Below are 26,400 nucleotides of genomic sequence, written 5' to 3'. Positions count from 1 at the left end.
TATAGAATAATGGTGATAGGGAGACTTTTTTTTTACAAAATATGGAGGTTAAGGGTCTGACACTAGCACATTTTTCAAGAATTCCTATAAATTCACAAGGTATAAAGAGGCCCCCAAAAAGATAATTATTCAAAACATAGCTATTTTTTAAAGTTTGTTTTCTTCAGAAAGAAGTAGAGGAAATACAAAAACACGGAAAAGAATACAATATAAATTCTGTGTCAAATAACAACCAATTTAATGAAAATGGGGCCTTCAACGAGTCCCGCAGAGGGAGTCCCATTCCCTCAATGAGTCCCATTAAATGGCAAGTTCTGTACACTGTTTTAAAAAACGCAATGGATTTATGAGTAAAGAGTTGTAGTACTGCAAGAGCTTTTTCAAAGGTCAAAGAAAAGTTAGCAAAAACTACATTGCAGTTTCAATATTAAATAAGCATAAGTAGTTTTGACTAAGACAATAATATCCAATAGCCATGATGTTACTGAGACATAGCAGTTGACATCAGGTTTACCCAGCTGTTCTGTGGAGAGATGAATATTACAAATGTAATTCATAACCTTCAATCAATAATAAATCCTTATGGAAGGAAATTACATAAAATCTCAACATAACTTCTATCTGTATAAAATAACCTAAAAAAACATGAGTCACAAAGAAGGTGTATGTGGATAAGTCTAATTAAAACAGGCCTGAAGAATTAAGACTAAGTATCTTTGCAGCCTAAGAAAAGGTTTGAAAGGCATGACAGCACATTTAAGTCATACAGATGAGCTGAAGTGATCAAAGTTGGCTTCTTCAGTAAATAGCTAGCAAATCAGTAGATGCAGCACCACAATTTCTACATCCAAAATATACAACTAGATTTTCTAGAGAAAACTGTGTTACAATATGTTGTGTACTACAATAACCTGTAAATACGCAGAAAAAGTCAGTAAAACTATCAAAAGGAACAAATTGGGAAGAGTGAATTCCAGATGGCATCTACAGCTTTGTCTTAGCTTTTACCCTTATTGTACTTCAGGCTAGCATGTCTATTCTGACAGTCGTAGCAGGAGAAATGTTGCATATCAAGACACTATTAAACATGAAAATAGATCATTGTAACTATTAATTAAGAAAATCTTACCATAATAAGAATTTTGATTTACACCATAATGGTGGTGTAAAATAAAATCTGAAAACTTTAAAATTCACCTGGTGTTTCAGATGGCAGGAAATGAGATGCAGACAAAATAAAAGATGTATTAGCCATTATCTTGTGATTGATAATCTGTTTATGAAAATGTCAAGTCCAAGAAAAGAAGCCTTGAGATAATGTAGATGGGCTTATAAAAGGAGGCCTTTGTGCATGTGGAATGCTATGAGAATATATGGTACTGCAGATGATCACTAATTTTTTATAGATTTCTAGGAACAGGTGGGAAACACATCTCTTAGCCTACCCACTGTTTATATGTTTCAGAAAGTATTCTTGAGGACTCTGTTTTCACTGCCTTTCATAATTTGTCTTTTAGTATTCTCTGTTCTGAGAATTGTTCTCCAAGAAGAAAAACATTGCTTTGAGCCTCTATCTCTATATGAATGACCTAAGACAGTAATTCAGGCAGATAAAATATGCTTTGACATAGATTGATAGGAACTTTTCACATGATATCTACATTAAGTTTGGTCTAGACAATACTATTATTTGTTCATCAACTTGGTCATGGACATTGAAAGGAGAGCCTAAGATTATCCCTAGAGAAAATACTGAAGTGTTATCCCTTAAAGAAAGCTATAGATAACCTGAGTATTTTTGAAAATGGCTTAATTCACAAGACTGATATTAAAAAAAGTGGAATGTATCTATTGGCACAGTCAGCTTCTGAAATTGTCTCCACATAAACACCTTCTTTTGATGAATGTCTAAATATTAATTTGACTTTACTTTAGTGAGGCTTTCAGTACTGCCTCTTGTAACATCCTCATAGGTAAACTGGTGAAGTACAGATGAGATAAACAGTGTAAATTAACCAAAAGGTAGCTGAACTGACAGGCTCAGAGGGTTGTGATCAGCAGCATGAGATCCTGTTAGAGCTCAGGCACTTGTGTTGTGCTCCAGGGGTTGATCCTGGAGCACAAACTGTTCAACCTCTTCCTTAGTGACCTGAATGATGTGCACCCCCAGCAAGTTTGCAGAGGATGCGAAAGTAAGAGAAGTGATTGACAGCCCAGATGGTTGTGCAGCCATTCAGGGGGACCTCAACAATTTCCTAGAGAAATAGGAAATTGGGAATTTAATTAAGTTCAATAAAGGGAAATGGCTAATTCCTGCACCTGGGGGAAGAATATCCGGTACAGACTGGGTAAAGAGCAGCTGGAAAGCAGCTTTACAGGAAAGAACCTGGTGATTCTGGTGGACATGCACCAGAAATGGGAACTTGGGACAAAGAGAGCTAACTAAATCCTGGGCATTAGGCAGAGTGTTGCCAGGAACTTGAGAGAGGGGACTCTTGTCTTTCACTGAGCATTGGTGAGTGAGACCACACTCGAATGCTGTGTCCTGTTCTGTGTTCTCTGGTACAAGAGAGACAAGGCCTTACTGGAACAAAGTCTTGGAGCATTTGTCATAGGAGGAGAGACTGACAGTTGGGACTGCTAGGTCTTGAGAGAAGGCTTGGAGGGGTCTTGTCAGTGTAAAAATTGCTGATGGGAAGAAGTTAAGAAATCAGGCCAGGCTCTTCTCAGTGGTGCCCTGTGAAAAGATGAGAGGCAGTAGGCACAAATGGAAATGCAGGAGGTTTCCATTTAAGCATAAGAAAAAAAATCCTCTTTTACCTTGACAATGATGGAGCACGGCATAGGTTGTCCAGGGAGCTTGTGGAGTCTCCATCCTTGGGGTTACTCAAAATCAGACTGTGCAGTAACCCTGAGCTCTAGCTCACCCTGCTCTGGACAGAACAGTTGGACCAGATCATCTTTGGAGGTGCCTTCTAATATCAACTGTTCATGATTCAGTGGAATAAAAAATGCTTCCACTCCCAGATTAGAAGTAAAAGCACTGTGACCCTGCATCAAAATATTTTGGGAGAGAACTAGCAAAGATACAAAAACTAGCAGTAAAGTTTTTTCAAATTGACTATATGCAAGAAGCTTCTTAGGGGGGACACTGTTAGGTGATTGCAGTCATGAAAGAAAAGCAAAATTACTTATTGTTGTGTCAAAAGACTAAGCAATGTGGTAATCACTAAAATAAATATGATAAAATTGCTCAAGTAGGAATAAAAAGTGTATGCCTAGGTCTTGTGCTAAATGAAAAATAGCTAACGTCTGAAAATGTGTTACTAGAAGATGGGATAGTAGAAAATTTCATTTTTTAGAGGAAATACAGCAATAATTACATGAAGTTTTTCTTCTGTGCTGTGTCAATTGGTAGAAATAGTTCTTGAAAAAAACAAAACTAAATCCATAGATACATATCATAGCAATGGGGAAGAATCAATAGTGCCTGTGTAGAGGAAAGTTTGAGTTATGAAATCTACTTGAGTTCTTTGGAGGGGTCAATGAGCAAATGGATAATGGTGTTCTGAATGATACAGTTGCTTAGCTTTTCCAAAAGTTTTCAGACCAGGCTTTTCCCTCTCATAAACATGAACAGGTGAAAAGAAATTACTCTCCTAGCAATAATGCCTGATTATAAAATAGGAAGCAAAGGTGAGAAAAAAAATTATTGTTCAGATTTTGTAATGGGGAGAAGTTGCCAGCCATGGGGTTTTTATTCTCCAGCTGTATCATCCAGTACATCAGAATGAATGTGGATATTTTCATGAAAAGGACATCCAGTTCCTAAGTAGGAGAAAGTAATAAGTACAAAATTTCAAATTCCAGAAATAGAAGACAAAACATTGTGTTACTAGCAAATGCCCTGTACATGCACATGAATGCCATTAACAGTTCTGGTGTTTCTATCTCAAAAAGGTAGAGCTGAACTATAGAAAGACAAAAGAATGAACTCAGAAAGACAACAGACAGGGTGGCCTCTGTTTTAGGAAAGGTCAAGGAGAGTAGGTTTCTTAATTTCCAGAAGGAATTACTGTGAAGAGGATTATCATAGAAACTTACAAAATTATGACTATACAGGGAAGGTAAATGAGTGTAATTTATTTCACCTTTTCTTGTAGGGAATGAACTGTGGAGGATAAATAAAATTATCAGGTGGTATTTTTAAATCAAATAAGAGGCATAGTTATTTTATTACTCTAACTGTGATACTTGTGCCTCAGAATATTAAGGATGTTAAAATACAGATGGCTTCAAAAATTCTGTAACAAATTTTTCTTGGACTTTTTGAACAGAGAGATAAAATCCCTAGGCTCTCCAGTTCTCTACGTTGCCGAGCTGGTATCTGTGTGGGAACATAAGTAAAATTTAATAGTCTGTTTGCTCACACCTCTTACCTGGCCCTTGCCAAAGACAGGATGTGGGTCTAGGTGAGTCTTTGGTCTGATGGAAACATATTTTGTATTATATTAAAGTTAAACTAAATTAAGTTGATGGAAGCAGAAAAAAATCCAAAACCCCAAAGCAACAAAACCAAAACACCCCCCTCAAAAAAAAAATCTAAAAAAATGTTAAAAACCCCAAACAAACAAAAAACCTCAAAAAACCCCAAACCAAAACCAAATCCCAAATACTCTTCAGTTGCTAATGGCTTTAAGGTAAAATGTACACAAAAGGCAAGATCAAAGACATGTTATAGCTTTTTTTTTAATTTAACTTGCTGTTTTCTTAACACAAACTGAATGATGGGGATGTTGTTGCTTATAATTTAGTTAAATTTCTGTGTTTATTCAAGGTTATTTTTAACTTCAAGAACATTATTCTAGCACATAATGTCCTGTATGTGCCATTACAGGAAGAGTCTGCAATGATGTATGAAGATTTAGATGCAAGTCTTGGATTAAAAAAAAAAAAAAAAAAAAAAACCAAAACACAAAATGTGGAACACTAGCTATGCTGACATAATGATAAGGAGAAGTCATAACCAGTTCTATGATAGTTTTGATGAACATGTTACCTCCCAACAAATCACAGAATCACAGAGTGGGTCAGGTTGGAAGGGACCACAGTGGTCATCTGGTTCAGCCTCCCTGCTCAAGCAGGGTCATCCCTGGGCACATTGCACAGGATTGCATCCGGATGGTTCTTGGGTATTTCCAGTCAGGGAGACTCCACAGCCTCTCTGGCAGCCTGTTCCAGTGCACAGTCACCACACAGTAAAGAAATTCTTCCTCAATCACTCAGGTTTCTGATTCTTAAAGACGCATTGACATTGGTTTCAGTGACTATTTTTTACTGTGTTTTAGCACAGAAATGCTTTTAATAGCAAAGTGCCTATTGAATATTGAATACAGTAATAGCAAATCTAATGTTTAATCAAATGGTTAGAGATTAGACTAATTTGACTGTGTTCGTGTGCCAACCTGTCATTAAATCCTAGGAATTTTCAGTGAGTTGGGGTTTATATAATTACTTGTAAACATGAGAAATACTGAAAACAAAGCAATGCAATTCTGACTGGTATTACATCAATGTGTAAATAACTGAGATTTAAAACTCTTATTTCATCTTTCATTTCTTATTGAACTTTATCTGAGATCAGTACTGGTGTTTATTTTTCTCTGAACTACCAGCCTTTTCTAAAACTTAGAATTTTATTCCATCACCAAGTATTTGACCAAACTCAGGAGTTACGTCTGTGTTTAAATAATGGCACTTACCTGAGGATCATGTTCTGTCTATGCAAAGACTCAAATGTGAAGAAGTAGAGACATATTAAGAAGCTAAAGGGACTTCCTATCACCTCTAAGTTCTCCCACAGGTAAAATGAGCAGTGATAGGCTGGATTGTTTTGCCTAGTTACAATCAAAAAAGAAAATTTTGATAAATGATTCCATCATTTTAGGCCCATCCTTGCACCCCTATGCTATTATTTGATTTAACTCCCAGTGTGGAATGATTATTAGGCAAAATCACTTATGGTACAGTAAGCAAGTCAGAGAAGGGAGAAGAAAAACCTTTCTCTATGTTCATTTTTCTTCTAGCACACTCATATTTTTTTTAAGATTTGCTCCCCTAAATTTCCTTGCTGACAACTGATTTGTATGTACCTTCATACTTTGATTGTTCAACATGTGCCTCTGATGTAGCTATTAGAAGTTTGTTTAATGAAGTAAAACAAATTATTGACATTTGTAAATATATATGTATATATATTGTAATAATATTGTAAATTAATTTGTATTGCTATCTTATAATCTGCTGTATTTTCAAGATAAATACATTGTTTTTGGAAACTGCATGACTCCAGTATCTACTAGTTTCTGTATGTAACACAGATGCTGTATTGGCCTGAAATGTGAGGATGGGAGACCGTTTTTTAATATTAAGCAATTACTTTAAATACAAGGAAGCTTAAAACTTTTTAATAAGTAGAATTTTCAGTATTCCTTGAGTCTTCTTAGGAAACAAAAGGCTTTTTTAAAGGATTCCCTTGCTCAAGTGATGTTAGTCCTAAGGAGTCTGTTAAGATGGTGAAAACTGTCCCGTTTGTTGGGAGATTTCTTTCTGCATGAGAGAGCTCAGAAATGGAAATGAAACCTTTGTATCATTTCTAGCTGGGTGAGCAGGAATTATATCTTGGAAGTACTTCATCTAGTAGAGGATCATGGTGAGCTGGTGAACTGAGCTGACAAAGGCACAGAAAGTGTTCGTTTATTTTTTAAACAGCTGCAAAGTGATATTGCCACAGAGTAACCAAATCCTCTTCCTTGTACACCTGCTGAGTCCATGGGCTCTGTGTACAGCTGCTCAAAAAAAAATTTCTCATGTCTGGTTCTGAAATCTCAGAATGCTCTTACATATGTAATGACTACATAGCTTGTTACCTTCAAAACTTTCTAGATTTGCAGGGAAGCATGAAGGTTTTCCCAATATCTTCGTATGTGATGAAATCCTGGTTATATTTATTTGGAAGTCAGTTATTCTTTCTAATTTTTCAACAATTACTCTAATTATTATTTTAAAAATTGGATTTTTCAAAGGAAACAGCAACTCATTAGCATTTCTAATTCCATGTAGATATCAAGCAAGATTTTATTTTATTTTTAATGAAATGTGGGAGTCTACTGCAGCACACTGGAAGACTCAGTATAAATCAAACTTTTCTTTCCCTTCTTTTTGTTTTGTTTTTAGTTTGATCCTTTATTGATTGAAAGCAAAACACCAGCAACAGTTGTACTAATGCTTAGTTTTCCTGAAAATGAAGTTTTGGCCAAAGCATGTGATGCTCTATATAAATTTGCATCAAAAGGTTGGTATTTTTGCAATGAGCTTTGTTTTGCACTGCTTAGATTTTGATAGTAGTTCACAATTGTTTAATTTCCTGGCATTGAAATCTTACTTTCTCCTCAAAGGCATCTGGTGAAATTTGGGGTGGGGGGGGAGTTTGAAATGTCTATCCAGCCTGTAGTTGCAGTAATAAAGAAATCTTGTAGTTTGCATGGAGGAAACCTTTAAAATTTTGTTGGAGAATTTTATATTTACTGTTTAATAGAGCTCATTTTAAATATAAGACAGGTAAGGGTTTTTATAAGCAACAGATCTGCAGTTGAAAATGAATTCTCTTATGTTCTCTTAATTCTTTATGTTGGAGTTTGAAACATCTGTACCAGTGTAGTAGTTTTAATCTTCAGTTTTCAGTAAAAAGAATTTCTTTGCCTTTTTCTGTTATTTTTACCCAAAGTTGTTGTGTCAGTATTTCTGTGCATGTGATTCTTTGGAGGCTGCTCAGCCTCCTTTATCAAGCGTATTTCTGTATGATCTGGAAATCTAACAAGTCTCCAAGATTCCAAATCTTCCAAAGGTCCCTGTATAATCTACAGCTAAATATCATATTCAAGGTGCTCAGGAGACAAGCAACTGTATAACAAAGGCTCAAATTTATGTAGCATGTAATTTCCTAGGTTGTCTCCTACTTATTCCATGTTATTCAATGTTAGCCACTCACATTGGCATACACTGGTAGTATTCTTGCTCTGATTAATCTAGTTTGATTTTAAGTTCCATTTAATTTATGTCTTCTTTAAAAATTATGCATTTATATGCTGATTATTATACTGATGTAAGTTACCAACACTGATGAAATTGTGAGAGAAGAGCTGGAGTCTTTGACAGCTGGCTAGAGGTCACTGGGTTCTGAAAGATATTTAGGTTCTGCTTAATATGTCAAGCTTAGTTGAGAGCATGAGATCAAATTCTGAATATGTGAAGAGACAATGTGGGACTGTTGGGGGAACAGCTACAAACCATAAACTCTTGCTGGCTCCTTCCATCCTATCCACAGTAAAATGTGTCACACTGCAGGAGGATAGATGTGTTTATACTAAGAATCCTTTAAATTATTAATGTAGATACTCCCATAATCTTCCAGAAGACTAGACTGTAACTCTGAGGTGTGGCACAAGAGAAGGAGTTGTTTTCAGTTAATTAATTGCAGTTAATATTAATTTTTTTTGGAGTGTAGCTAGTAAATAAAGTCCCATAATAAATAATACTTCCTCCATTTTAATCATGTCTTGGCCTGAGAATGAGCATAGATCTCTGGTTTCCTCTCACATTTCTCGCTTGTAGCCAGGAAGGACAGGCGTGGTTCATTAGAAAATGAATTATAAAGCTGTTGTGGGAACTGAGAATAGGAGTAGGATTGGGATTTTGTTTCTTGGGGTTTGTGTGTATTTTGTGTGAGCAGGAACAGAAGGCTGTAATCACACTAAACTCCTCTGTTCTTTGCACATCCAGCACCTATTCAGCAACAAAGCACTTCATTCTCAGGTGGTAGAAATCTCAGGTAGGAATTAATGATAAAAATCCTGGTAGTTGCTTCCCTTGAGGGATAATAAAGATTCACATCATCAGTGAAATGTTATGTTGAGGAAAATGCAACTGGGAGGCAAGAAAGGAGGAAAATAAAATGCATTCACCTGACGCTGTTCACCTATACTTTGCTAAGTAGAAAGCTTTCCTTTGTATTTCCACTGCAGTCTCCAACAAATGAGTAGTGTCCAATAGACAGAAGCATCCTTTGCTTGAAAAATGTGAATTAATCTGAGATACTGTTAATCCTTGAAACTATTTGACACATATTTATTAGGGATGTAAATCAGATGATCTTCAAAGGACCTGTCAGGCTTCTGTTTTTTGATTCTACTGTTCAATAAAAGATTGGTAGTGGTTTTTTACCTTGATTCATTAGAACTGTAAGGTTGGCCTTTTTATTGGGCTTTTAACCCAGTTCCTTTCCAGGTGATGAAAACAAAGTGACACTTCTTGGTCTTGGAGCATTGGAACATCTCTATAAGCTCCTCTCACACGAAGATCCACTTGTGCGCAGAAATGCCATCATGGTATTTGGCATCATGGCTTCTAATAGTAAGAGTCTCAAGGTTTTACTGTTTTTCAGTGTGGGTCATCAAAACACGATCATGTGAAAAAATCCTGTATTAATGGCCCAGAGTAAAGTGATGTAAGGTTGAGTTTCAGTGGTTGTTATTTTTATAGTGCCATATAGACCTATATCTGATTAATGTAATTAAACAGGTCTTCATTTGGTGGATGTTCTACCCAGTTGTCTTCTGTGAGGATATCCCAACCACACTCTGAGCCTTTTCATCAGCTGCTACCTGCTTGTCATGCTGCACTGGACCTTACCCACTTAGATTACTTTTAATTTGGCATTAGCATATTGTCAATGGTACTGCACAAACATGGATTTGAATTAACAAGTATCTCCCATTTATATTCACATCTTAATTGTTTTTTATTTAAAAGTAAATTAAACTCATACCTTTTTTCCTCACATTTCAACATATTGAATATGTTGATAAGAGCAACACAGCCCTGTAGGATCACATGAAGTCTGTCCCCAAAAAATATTATTTGATTTTTCTATCCAAGGGTTGAGGTTTTGCTACTTTGCCATTGACAACATTAGAAATGCAATCTGAAAGACTTTACTGTGATTTTAGTAAGACCTGTGTAATTCATGTTTTCCATTTGTTGTGTGGGCTGGTGTTAGCATAAAATTGCAAAGTGATGGCTTGAAAACTAAATAACAGAAGGATTGTTTTTAATTTGATAATTTTAACCACAAATAATTTTAACTATTGGGGTATGACTTCTTTAGCAACCAAAATTGTGCAATATTTAATCAGAACTTGCTAGATGCAAGTATTTTGAATAAAGATGCAATGAAATATAGAGGAACTTCATGTGTAGCAAATGTCAGAGAATGTCATCTGCAACTTGAAAGTCTCTGGTTTTTTGGTTTTTTTCTGGGCTTTTTTATGATCTTGGTCTAACTTTAGTTGTATGTCTTTCCCAGTCATGTCTTTTTGTCACTCAGGGGATAACCATAAGTGAATTTTGGTTGGAGCAGATTCTGTTTCTTTACTCAGCAAACAATGCCAAATAAAATATTTCATTTTTGTATTTACTTCATTTTAGACGATGTCAGAAAGTTACTGAGGGAGCTGGATGTCACAAATTCGCTTATATCACAGCTGGCTCCAGAAGGTACCTTATAGTATTCATTCCTTGTGCAAAAGTACAGTCAGAAATAATTTATGATTGCCATTTTAACAGAAAATTTAATAAAATCTACCCTGTAATACATGTTAAATAGGTAAATGCTTTTATAGGAGTGGCTCTGTAGCTCACTGAATAGTGTTTTGTGTTGTACAGATGGAACAAGATGTTTGTGGACACACTGGGTATGGTGAACAGCTGTTATTTATTGACTTCAAATAATGCTTTAAACTACTGAATTAGTGAAAATATACTGTGCTGAATAAAACTTCATAAAAATGTTTATTTTTTTTCTCCACAGAAGATGTAGTTATCCATGAGTTTGCTACTCTTTGTCTAGCATATATGGCCGTTGAATATACTACTAAAGTAAAAATATTTGAGCAAGGTGGGTTAGAACCACTTATCAGACTGCTTGGTAGCTCTGATCCTGATGTTCAGAAGAATTCACTTGAGTGTATCTACTTTCTGGTGCAGGTAAAGTTTGCTCTTGTTTGTTGTCTTAAACTTCAGAGGCAGATAAGCATTCCCTGTGGGCAATTTTAAAATACTGCTGTGTGTAATTTTGAAATATTTGCTTCCTTTACTTCACAGTGTTCATGACTGTTTTTGAAACATTGAATCCTTGCACCTGAGTCCATAAATGTTTAATTAGTTATGAATATAGCTGCTTTTTAATTCTGTTGAACTTAATGCAGTTGTCTTTGGTATACTGCAGTAAAAGTAAAATCAGTATAAAGTTCAGATTTTTTAAACTAAATTAGAATTTGCCTTCTGTCTTAGTTGAAAAATGTTAATCTTGGTAATGAGAGTTGTAATCTGTCTATCCAAAAGGTTGGAATTATCCTGTAAATTAAAGAACTACCAATTGCATTGTTTCTTGTTTTGACCGGCAAATAGCACAATTTGGAACATCTTTCTAGTGATAGGTGAATGCTGTCAACAGCTACTTTCCATACTAGGAGGAATAGATTTGTTATTGGCCACTTCTACTAATGTCATCCATATGCTGCTTAGCAAAAGAATGGTGCATTTGTATGGCAGTTCTTTCCCATGGCTTAAGCGAATCAATTCAGTAATGAATTCAGTTTATAACTCTATCTCTTTTGGGGCATCAGAGCATGTCTATTCAGAATCACATTTTACTCTTTCTCCTTTTTTACTATCTCGCTGTCTTTGTTGCAGTGTATATCTGGATAACTGCACCTGGTGCTTGCTTATATTGATAAGGATAATTGCATGCTGCACATGTGCAATAAGCTATTTAAAAGCAAATTGTAATTTATTTATTTATTTTCTCTTTTAATATAATCAACTACTGTCTTTTTATTAAGCTGCACATTGAAAGCTGAAAGTTGAAATTTTATATTGTCATTCTATAATTACTAAAACAAAAGAAGATATAACCAGGCAACCGTAGCAGAGTTCAAAAAACTGTTTTCCTCCCACTGAGGTAAAAAATGGAGAAACTAAATTTTAAAACTTTTTAAAAGAAACATTTGTCTTGAGGCAAACATGGTAAAATCAAGACTGAATAGGCTTTCTTATACAGGACTAGATTTTGTGGTGTGTATTTCAATCATACAAACCCCTAGAATTTCAGGTTCTTAGGGCTTGATATATGCAGTTTGATTCTTAGCTTAAAAGAAAGAAGTCTGCAGAACTGGAAGCTCTGCAGTATTGACTCATTTTTTAATGTCTGAAATCAGATTTTGGTGTTCTTTTTGCAAAGTGAGAAATTGATGTATTGTTACATTCTCTATTACTAACATTCTTTGTTGGAATATTTTACTGCAGGATTTTCAAAACTGTGCTGCCGTTCGTGAACTGAATGTAATTCCACCCTTGCTGGGACTACTGGAATCTGAATATCCGGTCATTCAGTCATTGGCCCTACAAACCTTAGAAGTAATTAGCAAAGACAGAGAAACCAGGATATTACTGGGAGAAAATAAGGGATTAGATTGCCTTCTGAATATACTGGAAAACAATGTACGGTTTACTTGCCTGAAAAGTTTTTTTGTTCTTGGTGCTGATGTTTGTATGACTAATGAGAAATAATACTTATTTTATGGAAGAGAGATATAAGAACAAAGAGTTACTTACTTGAAGGGATCTTTGGTAGAAATAGGATAAGCTAGGATATCTATAGCTTACTAAGAAAAGAAGCAAAGACATTTCCCAAAGTGTTTATTATTCAATTTTTGAATTGAGTTTACTTTATATAATGACTTTAGACACAATTTCCTATCATTGTTTATGTTATTATGAGACTCAGTGATTCTGGAGTTCAGGTGTCACAATGGGAAATATAATGCATAGAGATGTTAGAGAAGTTTTTTAAGTATTAAGATGACAGGCTTATTCTGAGAACCTGTCTAGCCTGCTTTGATGTAAATTAAAAACTTCTGGGGTTTTTACCATTTTTAATAAATTGTGTTGAATCCTAAGTCATCATCAAATAAATTATATGAAAATATGAATTTGTAAATATGTACTTTGCAGTATGAATAGAATGTCCAAAGGAAAGTTGCAACAATTATCCTACAAACATAAAAGCCTAAGACAATTTAGTCCTGATGTCAAGGTTGGTTTTTTGTGTGTGTGTTTTTTGTTTGTTTGTTTGTTTTGTTATTTATTTATTTATTTATTTATTTATTAGGAACTCAGCGATCTACATATTGAAGCTCTTGCTGTGTTGGGAAATTGCCTTGAAGATGTGCATACTCTGCAACAGATTCAGCTGACAGGAGGCCTTAAAAAACTACTTTCATTTTTAGAAGTCTCTACTGTTCCTGATATTCAGAAGAATGCAGCAAAAGCAATTACCAAGGCAGCTTATGACCGTATGTGACTTTTAAATATTCCATGAATATGAAATTGTTTATGAAGTAAATTTTTGTCCAGAATGAGGCCATCTTCTCTGGTTGAGGGTAGTACTTGTATTGAGGAAAGCAATGACAAGAATTAATTACAGTGATGAGTCTTGCCACTGAGCAGCAATTGGATGCTAGGAAATTATATATATTTGAAAATGTTACGGTTTTGCCTCATTTTATTTTCAATTTATCTTTATTATTTTATTTTAATATATTTTTGTAAAATGCTGTCCTAAAAGGGAAATGGAGCTCTGAAAATATGATCCTTGTCTTTTGTTTAGTGATGCCAGCTGACTGCCATCTTAAGCCACCTTTGCTGGCGCTGTTTCTGCCTCTATCTGTTAAGACTTCATTGCAAGCTGACTTCCTTTTTGCATTCAACTGCTCTTCTAAATGTCAGGCAATTTCAAATACAAATTCCTTTAACAGAGGCATGAAAGGAAACCTTTCAAATGGCTTGCAGATTAATATTCCCAGGGGAGTTAAATAGTTTCATTGTAATCTTTTTATAATTATTCATCCTATAGTTCTTTTTATATACTTTTCTTTAATTCACTGAGGAATTCTGAATTAGGCAGGACATGCTCATCATTTATGCCCATAAGGATGCTCTTTTAATCAAACTACATTTGAAATTCCTTCCATACATTGGCTACTGAGTTGCAACATGTGCCAAGTAGTGTTGTATAATAAAATGCAATGTAGCTAATAACATACTTCTGACTATAGATTTTACTTCTGTGAAGGGATTTTTATGACAGTGGAATTTAAATATTTCATTCATAATTCTGGTACCTTGTGGTTGAATTATGGATTAATATGTATTTTAAAAAGAGGTAATTTAGTTTAATACATGGATAAAATAATCTCTCCTTTCTGCCATATTTCAGACCTCCTTTTATCTCCCCCCATGCTATTTTTCTGATTCTTTTCTCACCTTGCTTAGTTTGATATCGTGAATATTTTTAATCATTTGGATTGAAAATGATACACAGAAAGAGTGTCCAAGGTTTTTCTTTGCTTTTGTCATTATCTGTTGGAAGCTTGGCAAGTCACTGAAAATTGTTTTCATTAATGTTCAGGTATCAAAGACAGGAAGGGACCTTCTTATGTCACTATTTTCTTTGTGTATTTTCCTGTGTTGTTATTTTATTACGCTACTTAGGACTGTCAGTATCATTTTTATAGTCCTGTGACAGGCTTGTAAGTTGTATGCTAAGCAGATTTATATTTGCTCCCACTGCTTTCTACTGCATCTTCCTCCTTTATCATATTTATTTTCAAATAAGCATAGCCTTCTTTCCCTCTTTCACACTTTTTTTTCAGTTTTTGTGGCCTAATATTTTAGCAGCTGTTAGTAGAGGCATGTCTGAGCACATTCTTAAAGCATGGCTGCAAGAACCACACATAATATATTACAGTACCGCCTATGATCTTATATCATGGGATGTTACCGTCAGTGAAGATGCATCTTCTTGTCATGCTTCTTTACAAATGGAGTCAATGAGGTTTCATTATAAAGGTTTGCTCTCTTCTTCAGCCTATGACAGTTAGTATGGATGGAGCAAGCTGGGAAAATACATCAAAAGGAGATTTAAAATATTTGCTTTCAAGCTGTAGAATTTTGGTGGCACCCAGTTGACAACAGGAAACTTTTTGTCCTGGTGCAGTGGAAAACACAGTCCAGTAAACTTGCTGCTCAATGTAGTCCCCAAAAGCACTGAAAATTTTTCAGCTACCTAAAGATACTGGTCTAAAGTCAGCCTTGCAGTGAAAAGAAAAGGCCAGTATAAGAAACAGCCCAAGTGCAAAAAGAAACTGAAATATTTTCAGGTTTTGTTTTTTGATTGGATTCTGGTTGTAAGCATACTATAAACAGCCTATCCAAAATGCAACACTAAAGTGTACTGTACTAGTACTTGCCTTGATGTGAATCCAGTATAATCCAACACAGCTCGTAGTTCTGTAGTGACTTTTTTATTAAATTTGCAATAGCTATATCCACATTCTTCAGGTTTGATAATAATGGTTGCAATTTACCAACATTTCCTGTATACTTGGGTAAAAAAAATACTGCTTTTCATTGGAATGAAAAACGTACTTCTGCCATGACAGAACATGTATCTAGCTGTTTTTTAATCCTGGCAGCTGAGTATACAGCAGTATCTGGTTTTGAAATTATTGTTGTTGACAGATGGAATTTGGCTTTGGATTGTTTTTTTTTCCTGATAGATCTGATCATAGCAAGCAGTTTTATGCCCCTTTCAACCCTTTGGAAAGGGACTCTTTTAACTTGGTGCTGTTGTTATAAGATATATTTATCCCTTAAGAGTTATTCTCAGTATCAGAATAAATTACATTGTATAAATTACACAATATTCAACTTTAAATAGCATCTTTAGGATCCTGCTCTGTTTAAGTACATTAAAATGCATCATATTTCTATACATAATCATTATGCCTTTGTCCTGAATTTTTCATTCTGTAACATAATTTTGAATTTCTTATATTAATTTACTGATTATTTTGTTTTGTACGCTCAGAATTACAGTGGTGAATTGTACTGCGATTCCTGCCTTGCCCACCAAATAATGCAATCATTTCAAAACACTAAATTGTAATGTAAAGCTATAAATTATTGAATGTCTGTGGGTGGATTATCTGGACTGTTGATTAAGGAGAGCCTGATTTTCTCCTGACAATGCCAGACACACCAGCAACAACAAAATACTGTGGAGTGTATATGGAGAAAGTGATGATCACACTTACACTGCCAAACTTCTGGTTTGAAGCTCTCCACATTCTTTCTGTGTATCTCAATGCATCTCATGCTCAAAGGGGAGCACACTAAACATGCTCTGTAGCCTGATTAACAAATGCATTTCATAATACAGATCTTTGTTTATCAGTGTTATCACAGCCCAAGATCAGTGGGAGGTCATGATACTATTTCACATTAACTTTTTTCATTTGAAATTGGTATAAATAATTCCATAAGGTGTTGACAGTGACCTGAAAAGTAATCAGTAGAACTCAGATCATGATTTTGGGGTAAGAGGAGAAAATAGGAAAATATATTGAAAAATAAAGATTGTCTCACCATGGAGTCAATGCATTAAAATCTGGACAGAACGGTTGATACTCCAGACTCTTTTAGTTGTGTGTGCTTGATTTTCCTTGTATTCAAAGTAATTTGGGTTCAAAAATTGGTGTTGACACTGACATACAAAGTACTTCAGTATAAACCATGCTTTTCAGTTGTGCATTCTTCCTAGTTTGTAGTAAAGGACATAAAGCAAACAACTCATACACAAAGAGAGAGGATCAGCAGAAAATGTTCATCCCTTAAATAGACTTGGCACATGGATATTGAAATATTAATGATTTTCATTGATCTAGCTACATAAATATACATATATATATATATATATATATATATATATATATATATACACATACTCTTTATCATAAGTTCAATTTCAAGATATTTTCTACATTATTATAAAATTACTTTTCTGTTTAAAGTACTTTAAATTACTATTTTCACTCATTCAAATTATTTATTCATATTATTTAGTATAGGAATAAATTATTTTTAAAATCAATGCTTACCCATCATCATAGCTGCTTTTAAAAGCAAGAATTATTTTTAAGAAAATCTGTAAACAAATAAGTAACTTGCTGTACAATAAACAAATTACTGAGTCATGAAGAACCTCTAGAGATCATTATTAGGGATTATGGTCTACCTTGGCAAGTAACAGGCCAGCGACGTACTTGTCAAAACAGTCTCTCATCCCAATTGAGGCCTTCTCTTGAGAGCTGGCTGATACACATCAAAGTTGTGGCTGAAGTTCTGCTGACACTTAAATTCCTCTCTGTTTTATTTGTTGCATCTTTGTTTTGAGATTTCATTTATGTATCTGAGGATTCTAAAAAAGTTTAAAACTGAGCTGAAGAGGAGAAATTGACTGCACCTGTCTCATCTCCATGCTTTGAGTCATTTATGCTCTAATTACATTTTCAATCAAACTTGCTTTTCATTGAATTTTCAGACTTGTATTTGTTTCCTTTTATTCACTACAGAATCAGGTTTATCTAAAAGAATACTTTTAGGTTCTAAATAAGTAAGTATTCTAATTGTAATTATTCTAATTGTATTCTAATTGTAGGCATTCTAAAAGAATACTTAAAATATTTTTTTTCCCCCTTTACATTTTTTTGGGGGGACAAAATCCAAACAAGGGAGTGATCCCTCAGGATGATAGCACACGGTTGTAAAATTTCTAAATATTTTGAAGTCCCACTGACTTTTCAGTTCCTGAAATTCTTTAATACATTCCAAATTCTGCTATGTAGATATAACTTCCAGCATGCAATTAGTCTGGTTTAAATTATGCATATGGTTAAATGTTTATTGACTCTCACTATAGAGCTTCCGTGCTCTCCAGCGCCTTTCTGCATGAGAAAGTGTCTTTCAGGGATCTTTCTAAGAAACACCTGCATTTCTGAACTCATCAGTTTATCAGCTTATTGGTATCTACATACAGATGTCTGTAGATACTTGGTGGGTGCTGTGTGTTGTTACTTGTGCAGCTGCTGCTGGTCAGTACAGTGTAGGTCAGCAGTGAACACTGTGCTTAATCACAAAATTCAAATTCTCTGAAAAGTAGGTGGAATTTTTTTTTTCTAATGCTCCTTGCCTTTTTTTGGCTATTTGTAATGCATTGAGTGGTATTTCACAAAGTTCAATTGTACATTTACTGGTATGTTCTTCAGTTTTATGCATTTGGACTTTGTTAGCATAACCTGAAGTTCAGCACAATCCTGAGTAAGTATGATCTGTTGCATTGGAAAAACTGTTTTCATCATGCCTGTATGCATTCTGTGGTTTTAAATTCTTGCAGAGAACAAACTTTGCATTCTGTTGGGTTATGTATGTTTATACTGTGTTTAATAGTAATTATTTGGGCTTGGTTCAGAGTTCAGTGAAGCCTAATCCAGGAGCTGGATTTTGGATGATCCTTGAGGGTCTCTTCCAAGTCAGGATATTTTATGATGGGATTGGCTCAGGTCCTTTGTGCATATTTCTTAGTGGCTGGTGCCTCTGTTACCAAAATATTTCCAACAACTAAATGAAATCAAATTATTATCCTTTCACTGATTTGGAAAACAAATGCAGATTAATGCTATTGTTATTTCTCATTTAAAGCTGAAATACGAAAAATCTTACATTGGAAAGAAGTTGAGAAATTTCTCCTAAGCCTTTTGGAAATTAACAATGATGAAGTTAAAGTTGCTGCTTCCCAAGCCATTTCTGCCATGTGTGAGAATACAGACAGTAAATGTGTCCTTGGACTCCAGGGTAAGTAAAGTGGGAAAGGATGAAATGTGAATTTGTGGTTTTTTTCTGTTTATAAGGAGAATATTACAATTTTGCAGTCTGCCATGGTTTATTTAAATGTTCATATATGTAATTATTTCTTTCAAAGGGATTCCTCAGCTAGTACAGTTGCTAAGCAGTGATAATGAAGAGGTAAAAGAAGCTGTAGTGACAGCATTAACTAATTTGACAACAGCCAGTCCTAGAAATGCAAGGTGAGTCTGCAATAATTAAATTATTATTTTAAACACTAAACTGAAGTGATAATATTTTGATTTTTAAAGAATGCCTCATCTTGTTCTTTCCGTACAAGTCAAGTCTGTTTGAATTTGACTATAAGGCACTTTTTGGTGCTTATGATTCACCTGGAATAGCTAGGTTCCCATCAGTGTTACAAGAGTTGTGCTGTCTGCTAACATTAGCATCATCAAGGAAAGGTATGAAGCAGATGTAATGGAAGCAGAGCTGTAAATCATGTTTTGAAGAGAACATATGAGCAAAATATGCCTTATAATCTAAAGCATTTGATGTAGAGCTCTTTTTTTGAATCTAAAATAATTGGTACATTTTAAAACTTGATGGTTCATACAACGTTTTTGGTTGATCTAAATCCATTCTTTGAGAGAGATTGATCTCCTGAAGGTTGGAATTGTCTTGCTCTTCCTTTTTTAAAATTATTTCCCAAGTAATAAAGAAGGCTTATAGTGCATTCTCTGAAAGAAAAGAAGTGTACCTTCAGAATCTGAAATTACTAACAAAGGTAACAATGGTTACTTCACTGTATGTTCTAAAACAATTATATCAACTAAGTTCTACTGTCAGCTGCAGCATTCTTTTATCCCAACTCTTTCAGAAGTCCTCTTCAGGGAAAAGTTACAGAGCAGTGTGATGTATATGAGCAATCACATATAACTTACAAACGAAAAAAAATCCTTCTGAGTTTTCTGGAATATACTTAAAGAAGTTGTAATAGAGTCACAGGCATTCTTTGAAGTGAAAAAGGAAAATAACTCACAAAACAAATTGTTTCAATTTATTGATTCAGCTCTAATAGTCACTCGTATTTACTTAATGTTACCAGATGGAGCAATAATTTGACACAAGAGAATAATACTCTGTTCTCAGATTCACATAGTACATTTCTTTTTGTCTGATATTCTGCTCTCCTTATGTGCTGGACTCTTCAGTTGGTGTCAGTGGGAGTCACACACACATAAAACAAGCACAGTGCTGGAGTCCAGAGGTCAAACTTTCAGCTCCACTACGGTTGGTTTTCGTAGTGCAGCCCTTTGAGGTTTCACATTGTGAAAAGGGGATCTCTGGAGAGTTTTGAGTTGGTATAGCAGCTTATGCCAACTCATTCCATTTCTTTTGCTAAGGAGATAGTCAGGACATTGTTTAGCTCAACTGCTGGAACAATTCTCTGAGACCTCAGGCAGGGAAATAGCTGTCTCTGTTCCTCTGCAATTATAATGAAGTCCGTATTTGTTTCTTGCTGGGCAGAGTCAGGAAATTGTAAAGGTGGCTTACATATACTTCTCTCTCCTTGCAATCCAGCTTCAAGTACAATATGGAAGCACCAGATAATCTAATCAGAGGTCTTCTGTGAAAATCAGGAAGCAATAATTTACATTAAATATGTATATTGGATGAATTCCATGTGACTATATAATTACTTCAAAGCTTCATTTCTAAATCAAAACCATTAATAAGTCACAGAAGGGTTTGAGTGTGACTAGGATCTATAAATGAATATATAGTGTTGAACCCTTAGCTGATACAAATTGGTATAGTTCCAGCTCACTGACTGACTATCAGACATATATTTATTTTACATTCACATAATAGGAAAAAAAATAGTTTGGAGAAAATTCATTCCATATTGAGTTACCATAATCATATTTCATATTAGAATGTTTCATTTATATGTCCTGTAGACCACTGAAAATAAGTGTATAAATAATGAAGATGCTGATGCACTTTTATAATAATGTGACTTCGCTGTGTGATTATGTTAACAATATTCTGATCTCTAATGAAAATGATGAGACTAGTTTTCTTTTATCAGTTATGTATTAGATTTTTGTTATAAACCCTCCAAGAATATAAAATCAGAAAGGTAGTAGCAGTAGGTGAACCTTATATGGCAAGAACAAAATGGGTCCAGTGATGGGGAAGACTGTTTGCTGTAAGTGCTTTCACTTTTTACTGGCCAGTCAAATATTCAACCTTGTTGAACTCATATGCATGTGTTCTGCTGTATTTCATGTCATAAGCATTTTTCTGTTATTTTGATTGAAGGATGTGTACCTTGTTCTTTTATTTGGTACAGTATATATTTGAGGATATAAAATGAATACAAGACATTGCTATTTTTGCTGGAGATTTGTTGTTCTTGTTAGGAATATCAAAAAGTACTGCCAGCTTTTCATATAGAACAGAAGAAAACCCAAAGCAATTGTGTAATTAAAACTCTCACTATAGGTAGCTCATAAAGTGTTTCATTGATTAATAGCACAAGAACAGCATAGGCAATGGGCAATACTACCTTCCACTAATGTATATTAACCTTGACCTTTAGGTGCTTCCCCACAGCAATGAAAGGCTAGTTCTATACCCCTACCCAATCAATCCTTTGTTCCTCAACTGAGACAGCTAATAACAGTGTCAAATATGGTGGAGGTTTGGTAATTGGAACACCTGTTCACGAGGAACGGGACAGAGACCAGCTTGTCATTTGACACAAGTCCTCAAGCAACCACGATTTGGCAAAACAAACAAATTAATTAATTACTCTGTTTCCCGTAGTATTTTAACAAAAAATCTGGAGTAGAAGAGGACATGAATCCCATACAAGTGGCTTGAGTTTTCAGGTTTACTGAAGAACATGGATTTTCAATAGGATCTCTACCAGAACACATCGCAGTTAATATAAATAACTACGAAAATATTTCAGCATTTAAGTTTTTGCTGCAGAGCTGATGTTGTGTCCCAATAGCACAATAGCACATAGGAAAAAATATGTTGGTCAAATGCCTCCTTAGCTTACAGAATTACATTCTCAGAATATGCTTTTATAAGAATTTTACCGGAAGGACAGGGTTTTAATGCTGATCAATATTGATGATAAATCCTTGTTAATAATTAGGCTCAGTAAAAATAAAATTGCAAAGTACATTGCAGCTTAATATCTCATGCTTATTCTGACATGTTACATTACTATGTGTGCATAGCTCTGAAGTCATCCCTGATTTTACATGTCAGAATTTGTTTCTGTGGTCTGCTTCTGGATAAAAAGAGAATTATGTTCAGCTGGTTATTTACATCCATCTTATCTATCACATTTTTTTAATCCAGATCAAAAACTTTGCTTTATTGAAAACAGTTCTTTGGGCAGCAGAATGCCATTTAAAGAATCCCTGAAGCCCTCTGGTTTGGCTGTGTGCAGGCACCGGGCAGTGTGGGTGCAGTCACTCCAGTAACGGATGTGATGCACAAATGGAACAATTGCACACGAACAAAGAAACAGCAGCGTCATCTGTTGGGCAGGAAAATAAGTGATTCTGTGCCACACATCTAATCCTGGAACAAATGGCTTACCTTAGGCTCTGCCTGTTTTTTTCTCATTTAAAGTATAATCAATTATTTTCGCTTTTCATGTATTTAGGATTAGATAATAATGTTAAATATAAATACGATATGAGAAGTAGCACATAGAAATAAGCTCTCACATATACCAGTTAGTCAGACATGAATTTGACTAGCTCTTTCCTTCAGTATTGTCGTAGCACAAATGCCATTTCTAATAGCTGCCTTCATAAATCTGGCAATGTCTGAATTCTGGGCACCTAATGGATTTGCCAATGAAGGAAAACACATGCTCTGAAATTCAAAACTTCGTGCTGGACATGAAAACTAATTTTTAGCCTCAATAATATTTGTCTTAAATTGTTTATTTTAACATCAAAATTTATAGCATTCAGTTAGAATTTGGTCTGGGGGAAGAAGGAAAAGGATGGTTTTTCTTCATCTGTACCAAGGGCTGCAGAAAGTTGTGGTTTATGACAGGATATTTCTCCTGGGAGTGTCATGTGACAAAATCCTGCTTTATTTCTGGATTGAAGATAATAAAGTATCACCCCAAAATTTACAAAGTCAGCAAGCTTGATGTTATTTAATTTTCTAATTCTTAAATTCAGAGGAATCTGAGAACCTATTTGAATTTGCAAAGGTTATATCCATATAGGCAGTTCCAGGCATTAGTGCAGTATCTGAATGTATGCTTTCTCAAATGTATCAAGATTGTCAAGATTTGAGAGCAGTTTGGGACCGGAGGAGAGTTTAGGAACTCATTGGTTATGGCTACTCCTCAGTGAGGGGAAAATGAGTTGTTCCCTTGGCTTTAGTGGGTGTTGTATCTGTTATTCCAAACTGAAATTCATACACTAATCTAATGACTCAAAATACATCCTCCATCTGTTTCACCTGTAGTGAGAGTGTCTCACCTTTTTCAACTGAGATTTTCAGTACACAATAGATTTTTTATTTTTTATGAGTATGGCTGTCAAGGAAAAAATTGAAGAACATCCAGTTTTTTTACATTCCAAATATTAGGAATGCATTATTAGGAATGTTGTTATTAGGAAGTTGGGATTACTACCATTAGGTACTAATGTCACTAGGCAGTAATCTTCTCTATTAGAAAATGGGAAACTTAGTAATAGCTTTTCTCTTTTAAGACTGTAGATAGAACCTAATTCACATAAATATTAAAGTGTCAATATTATGTAAGATAATACATTTGTATGAATATATGTATTAATTTATGAGAACAGGAACACAAATCTAGTGGCATAAAAAGGTGATGATACACTGTAGGTTTTGTCTTTTTTTGTGGTTTTAGTTCTTTATGACATAAGTTCGTTTTTCTGAAGGAGGAAATCAACAATAGAATGTTGACTGTATTGTGTAGCTGTAATATGTTTTAATACTGACCCCTAGTGACAGAATTCTATTTTTGAGCTAATGTGCTGCAAGGTAAGGGATGTTTTTGCGTTTTTTGGGTTGTGCAGTTATTTTTTTGCATTAGCATCCACGTCTACACCATGTAAAATACAGTTATCTCAGGCCAAGAACAGGTTCCTCTTTTTCCTTTCTCTTACTCTATATCCATATTGTGGGAGGAACTGTATTTAAAAAAAAAAAAAAAAAAAAAAGACAACAAAGTCATTGCCCACTATCTAAGAGCTCACAAGCTTTTCCCTGCAAGTTACATTTTGACTTCCATTGAAAACTGCAAAATATTTAATGACAAATTTCTCCCTTGGCAGAAAAGCTGAGTTAAGACTTAAGATCACATCAGATGACAGATACACAACCCATGGACATGGGTCTGTGCCCTGCTGGCAGTCAAAAATCTTTCATACAGCCAGCTGGTGTATTTTTCTCTTAGATTGGGAAGGTGTGGCTGCATGGGAAAGTCCTTCTATAGGCTCAGACACTCTGTTTTCTTCCCAGTAGACTTCTTTCACAAAAAAAAAATGTTATGCATTCTCCTAAGGTTTGTGGATTTTTTTGTTTTGTTTTGTTTTGGGTTTGATGTTTTTTTGGTTTGGGTTTTTTTTTGTTTGGGTTTTTTTTCTTTTGGTTTTTGTTTTTAACTTTGGGGTTATATTCAAGACAAAGAACAATATAGAATATTTTTCTCTATCTAACACAGATCTTATGTCACCACATCCTAAAGTGCATGGAAACCTAAGTAGGTCCAAAGTAGTTTCAGACAGAACACAGAACACTTCTGATCTGGGATGATGATAACTACATGGAAATTTTCTTCCTTGTAGATACTGCAGAATCTTTTGGCCTGTTTGTACAACCCTACTTTCAAAGCCTTGCACTATGATCACTGTTTATCTTAGCTGTGGGCAGCTGGAATTTCACTTAGAGCATGTTTGTTGTCACCTGTAACTTCCCATGATGGATTTCTATGGGATCAGGTGAAAACTTTTCCTTCCTGGATGGAAACTCCTAAGCCTGGGAGAGAAAACTTTCTTTTGTGTAGTGGCATAAATACCATGATTACACTTGAGTGTGTGTCCTTGCAATGTCAGTGATATGCCTTTTATGAATTAAAAGTGGCAAGGGTTATTCTACATATAAATAAGTATTTCAGACAAATGTATTGGTGCTTTTGTATGCACACTTTCTTTGTAGTAGATTCCTAAATTAAATTATTTAAGTGTATATTTTAACTTCCTTTAAGTAAGTGAAGTTGTTTATTTGTTTGTTTAAAGTGTGAAATTGTTTATTTGAACTAAGGAAATTTTTCTGTGAGAAAATTTCAGGGCTATGACTAACCATGCAGGCTTAATTCTGCCCTGCTGTGAATTTAAGCTGTGCACTGACTATGGCATGTTGTCCACTTGGACTGTCATCCAGTAAAAATAGGGTTTCACAAGTATCTTTGACATTTTGACATACAACCTTAGTAATTTTATCATAATACAATCATATATGTGTAGTTTCTTAGAGATGTAATTTAAAGAAACAAAGCTAAAAGCATAAATTTCTTCACCCCAAATCATTGTAAGAGCTTGAGCTTGTAGCAAGGCAAAACAGACAGCTGCCATTTGAGATATATTCACAGTTGTCCAGAAAAGAGTTATCCAGAAGTGAAAGCTGAAGTTCACAATCCAAAGTACTGTGTATAGAGACTGACTTGGCACAGCTCTTTTATCCTTCCTCAGCTGGTGCTCCCAAAAAAGAACTACAGGATCTTTCAGGAGCAAAAAGGGTTTCTATTGTTGAATTTTAAGCTTTCCACATAATAGTGGAAATATCAGAAATTCTTTAGCAAGGTTGCAAATATTATTATAACTGAAAGTCTCAGGCATCAGGAACAGATAGTTCACTACCAATGCTCCTGTAATATTTTAAATTATGTATACTACAGTTTTAGAACTGAGATCTATGTAACTTCATCAGATGAGTTCAATGATAGACATTAGAAGATCTCTGTGAATTGCTAAATGAGAGTCAGGTCTCTGCTAACCCAGACAGTTTAAGCCTTTATTGCATCCAGACTGTGAGGTTTATTAAGTTTTGGGTGTATTACAGTTTTAATAGGATTCTTGTAATTAGAAATTAGGAATAGAGGCTTCAGTTCCTCAAATGAAAAATATATGGTTTGTTGATATCATCAATATTTTTATTGGAGCACAAAGGGCCCCCAGATTGTAGATCGGAGTCTCTTGTGCTAGATTCCCTTACTCAGAATAAACATACTGACATTAATCTCCCTTGTCTAGTGAAGAAAACAGAACTAATATTAGTCTATAAATAAAATACGAGTGACTATTTACAACAGTCAATTGCTTTTGAAAATAATTAAATCACAAAGTGAAATTTTTGATAAGAAGACAGTTATTGGATGTGATTATTCTGATGGCATAACAAGGCTAATGAAGAATATGAATACATTTAAGGAATAAAAAATTAAGCTATTTCTTGATG

General features: G+C 34.7%; 1 protein-coding gene across 4 annotated transcripts in view; it reads left to right on the top strand.

Moving 5' to 3' along the window:
- ARMC3 (armadillo repeat containing 3) overlaps positions 1-26,400 on the top strand; it is an 82,203-nt gene that overhangs the window by 11,868 nt on the left and 43,935 nt on the right. For 3 of the 4 annotated variants that reach the window (XM_021530390.4, XM_085565398.1, XM_085565382.1), the window contains 8 exons: positions 7,237-7,354; positions 9,346-9,471; positions 10,546-10,614; positions 10,928-11,103; positions 12,424-12,618; positions 13,289-13,472; positions 18,718-18,870; positions 18,998-19,103. In XM_021530390.4, coding sequence (XP_021386065.2) covers positions 7,237-7,354; positions 9,346-9,471; positions 10,546-10,614; positions 10,928-11,103; positions 12,424-12,618; positions 13,289-13,472; positions 18,718-18,870; positions 18,998-19,103 — 1,127 coding nt within the window. The remainder of the gene's footprint in view (positions 1-7,236; positions 7,355-9,345; positions 9,472-10,545; positions 10,615-10,927; positions 11,104-12,423; positions 12,619-13,288; positions 13,473-18,717; positions 18,871-18,997; positions 19,104-26,400) is intronic. The other variant, XM_085565393.1, reaches the window with a different exon arrangement.

This window comes from Lonchura striata, chromosome 2 (assembly GCF_050655825.1).
Source record: "Lonchura striata isolate lonStrDom1 chromosome 2, ASM5065582v1, whole genome shotgun sequence".
Taxonomy (NCBI): Eukaryota; Metazoa; Chordata; class Aves; order Passeriformes; family Estrildidae; genus Lonchura; species Lonchura striata.
This window is presented reverse-complemented; position numbering and strand designations above follow the sequence as displayed.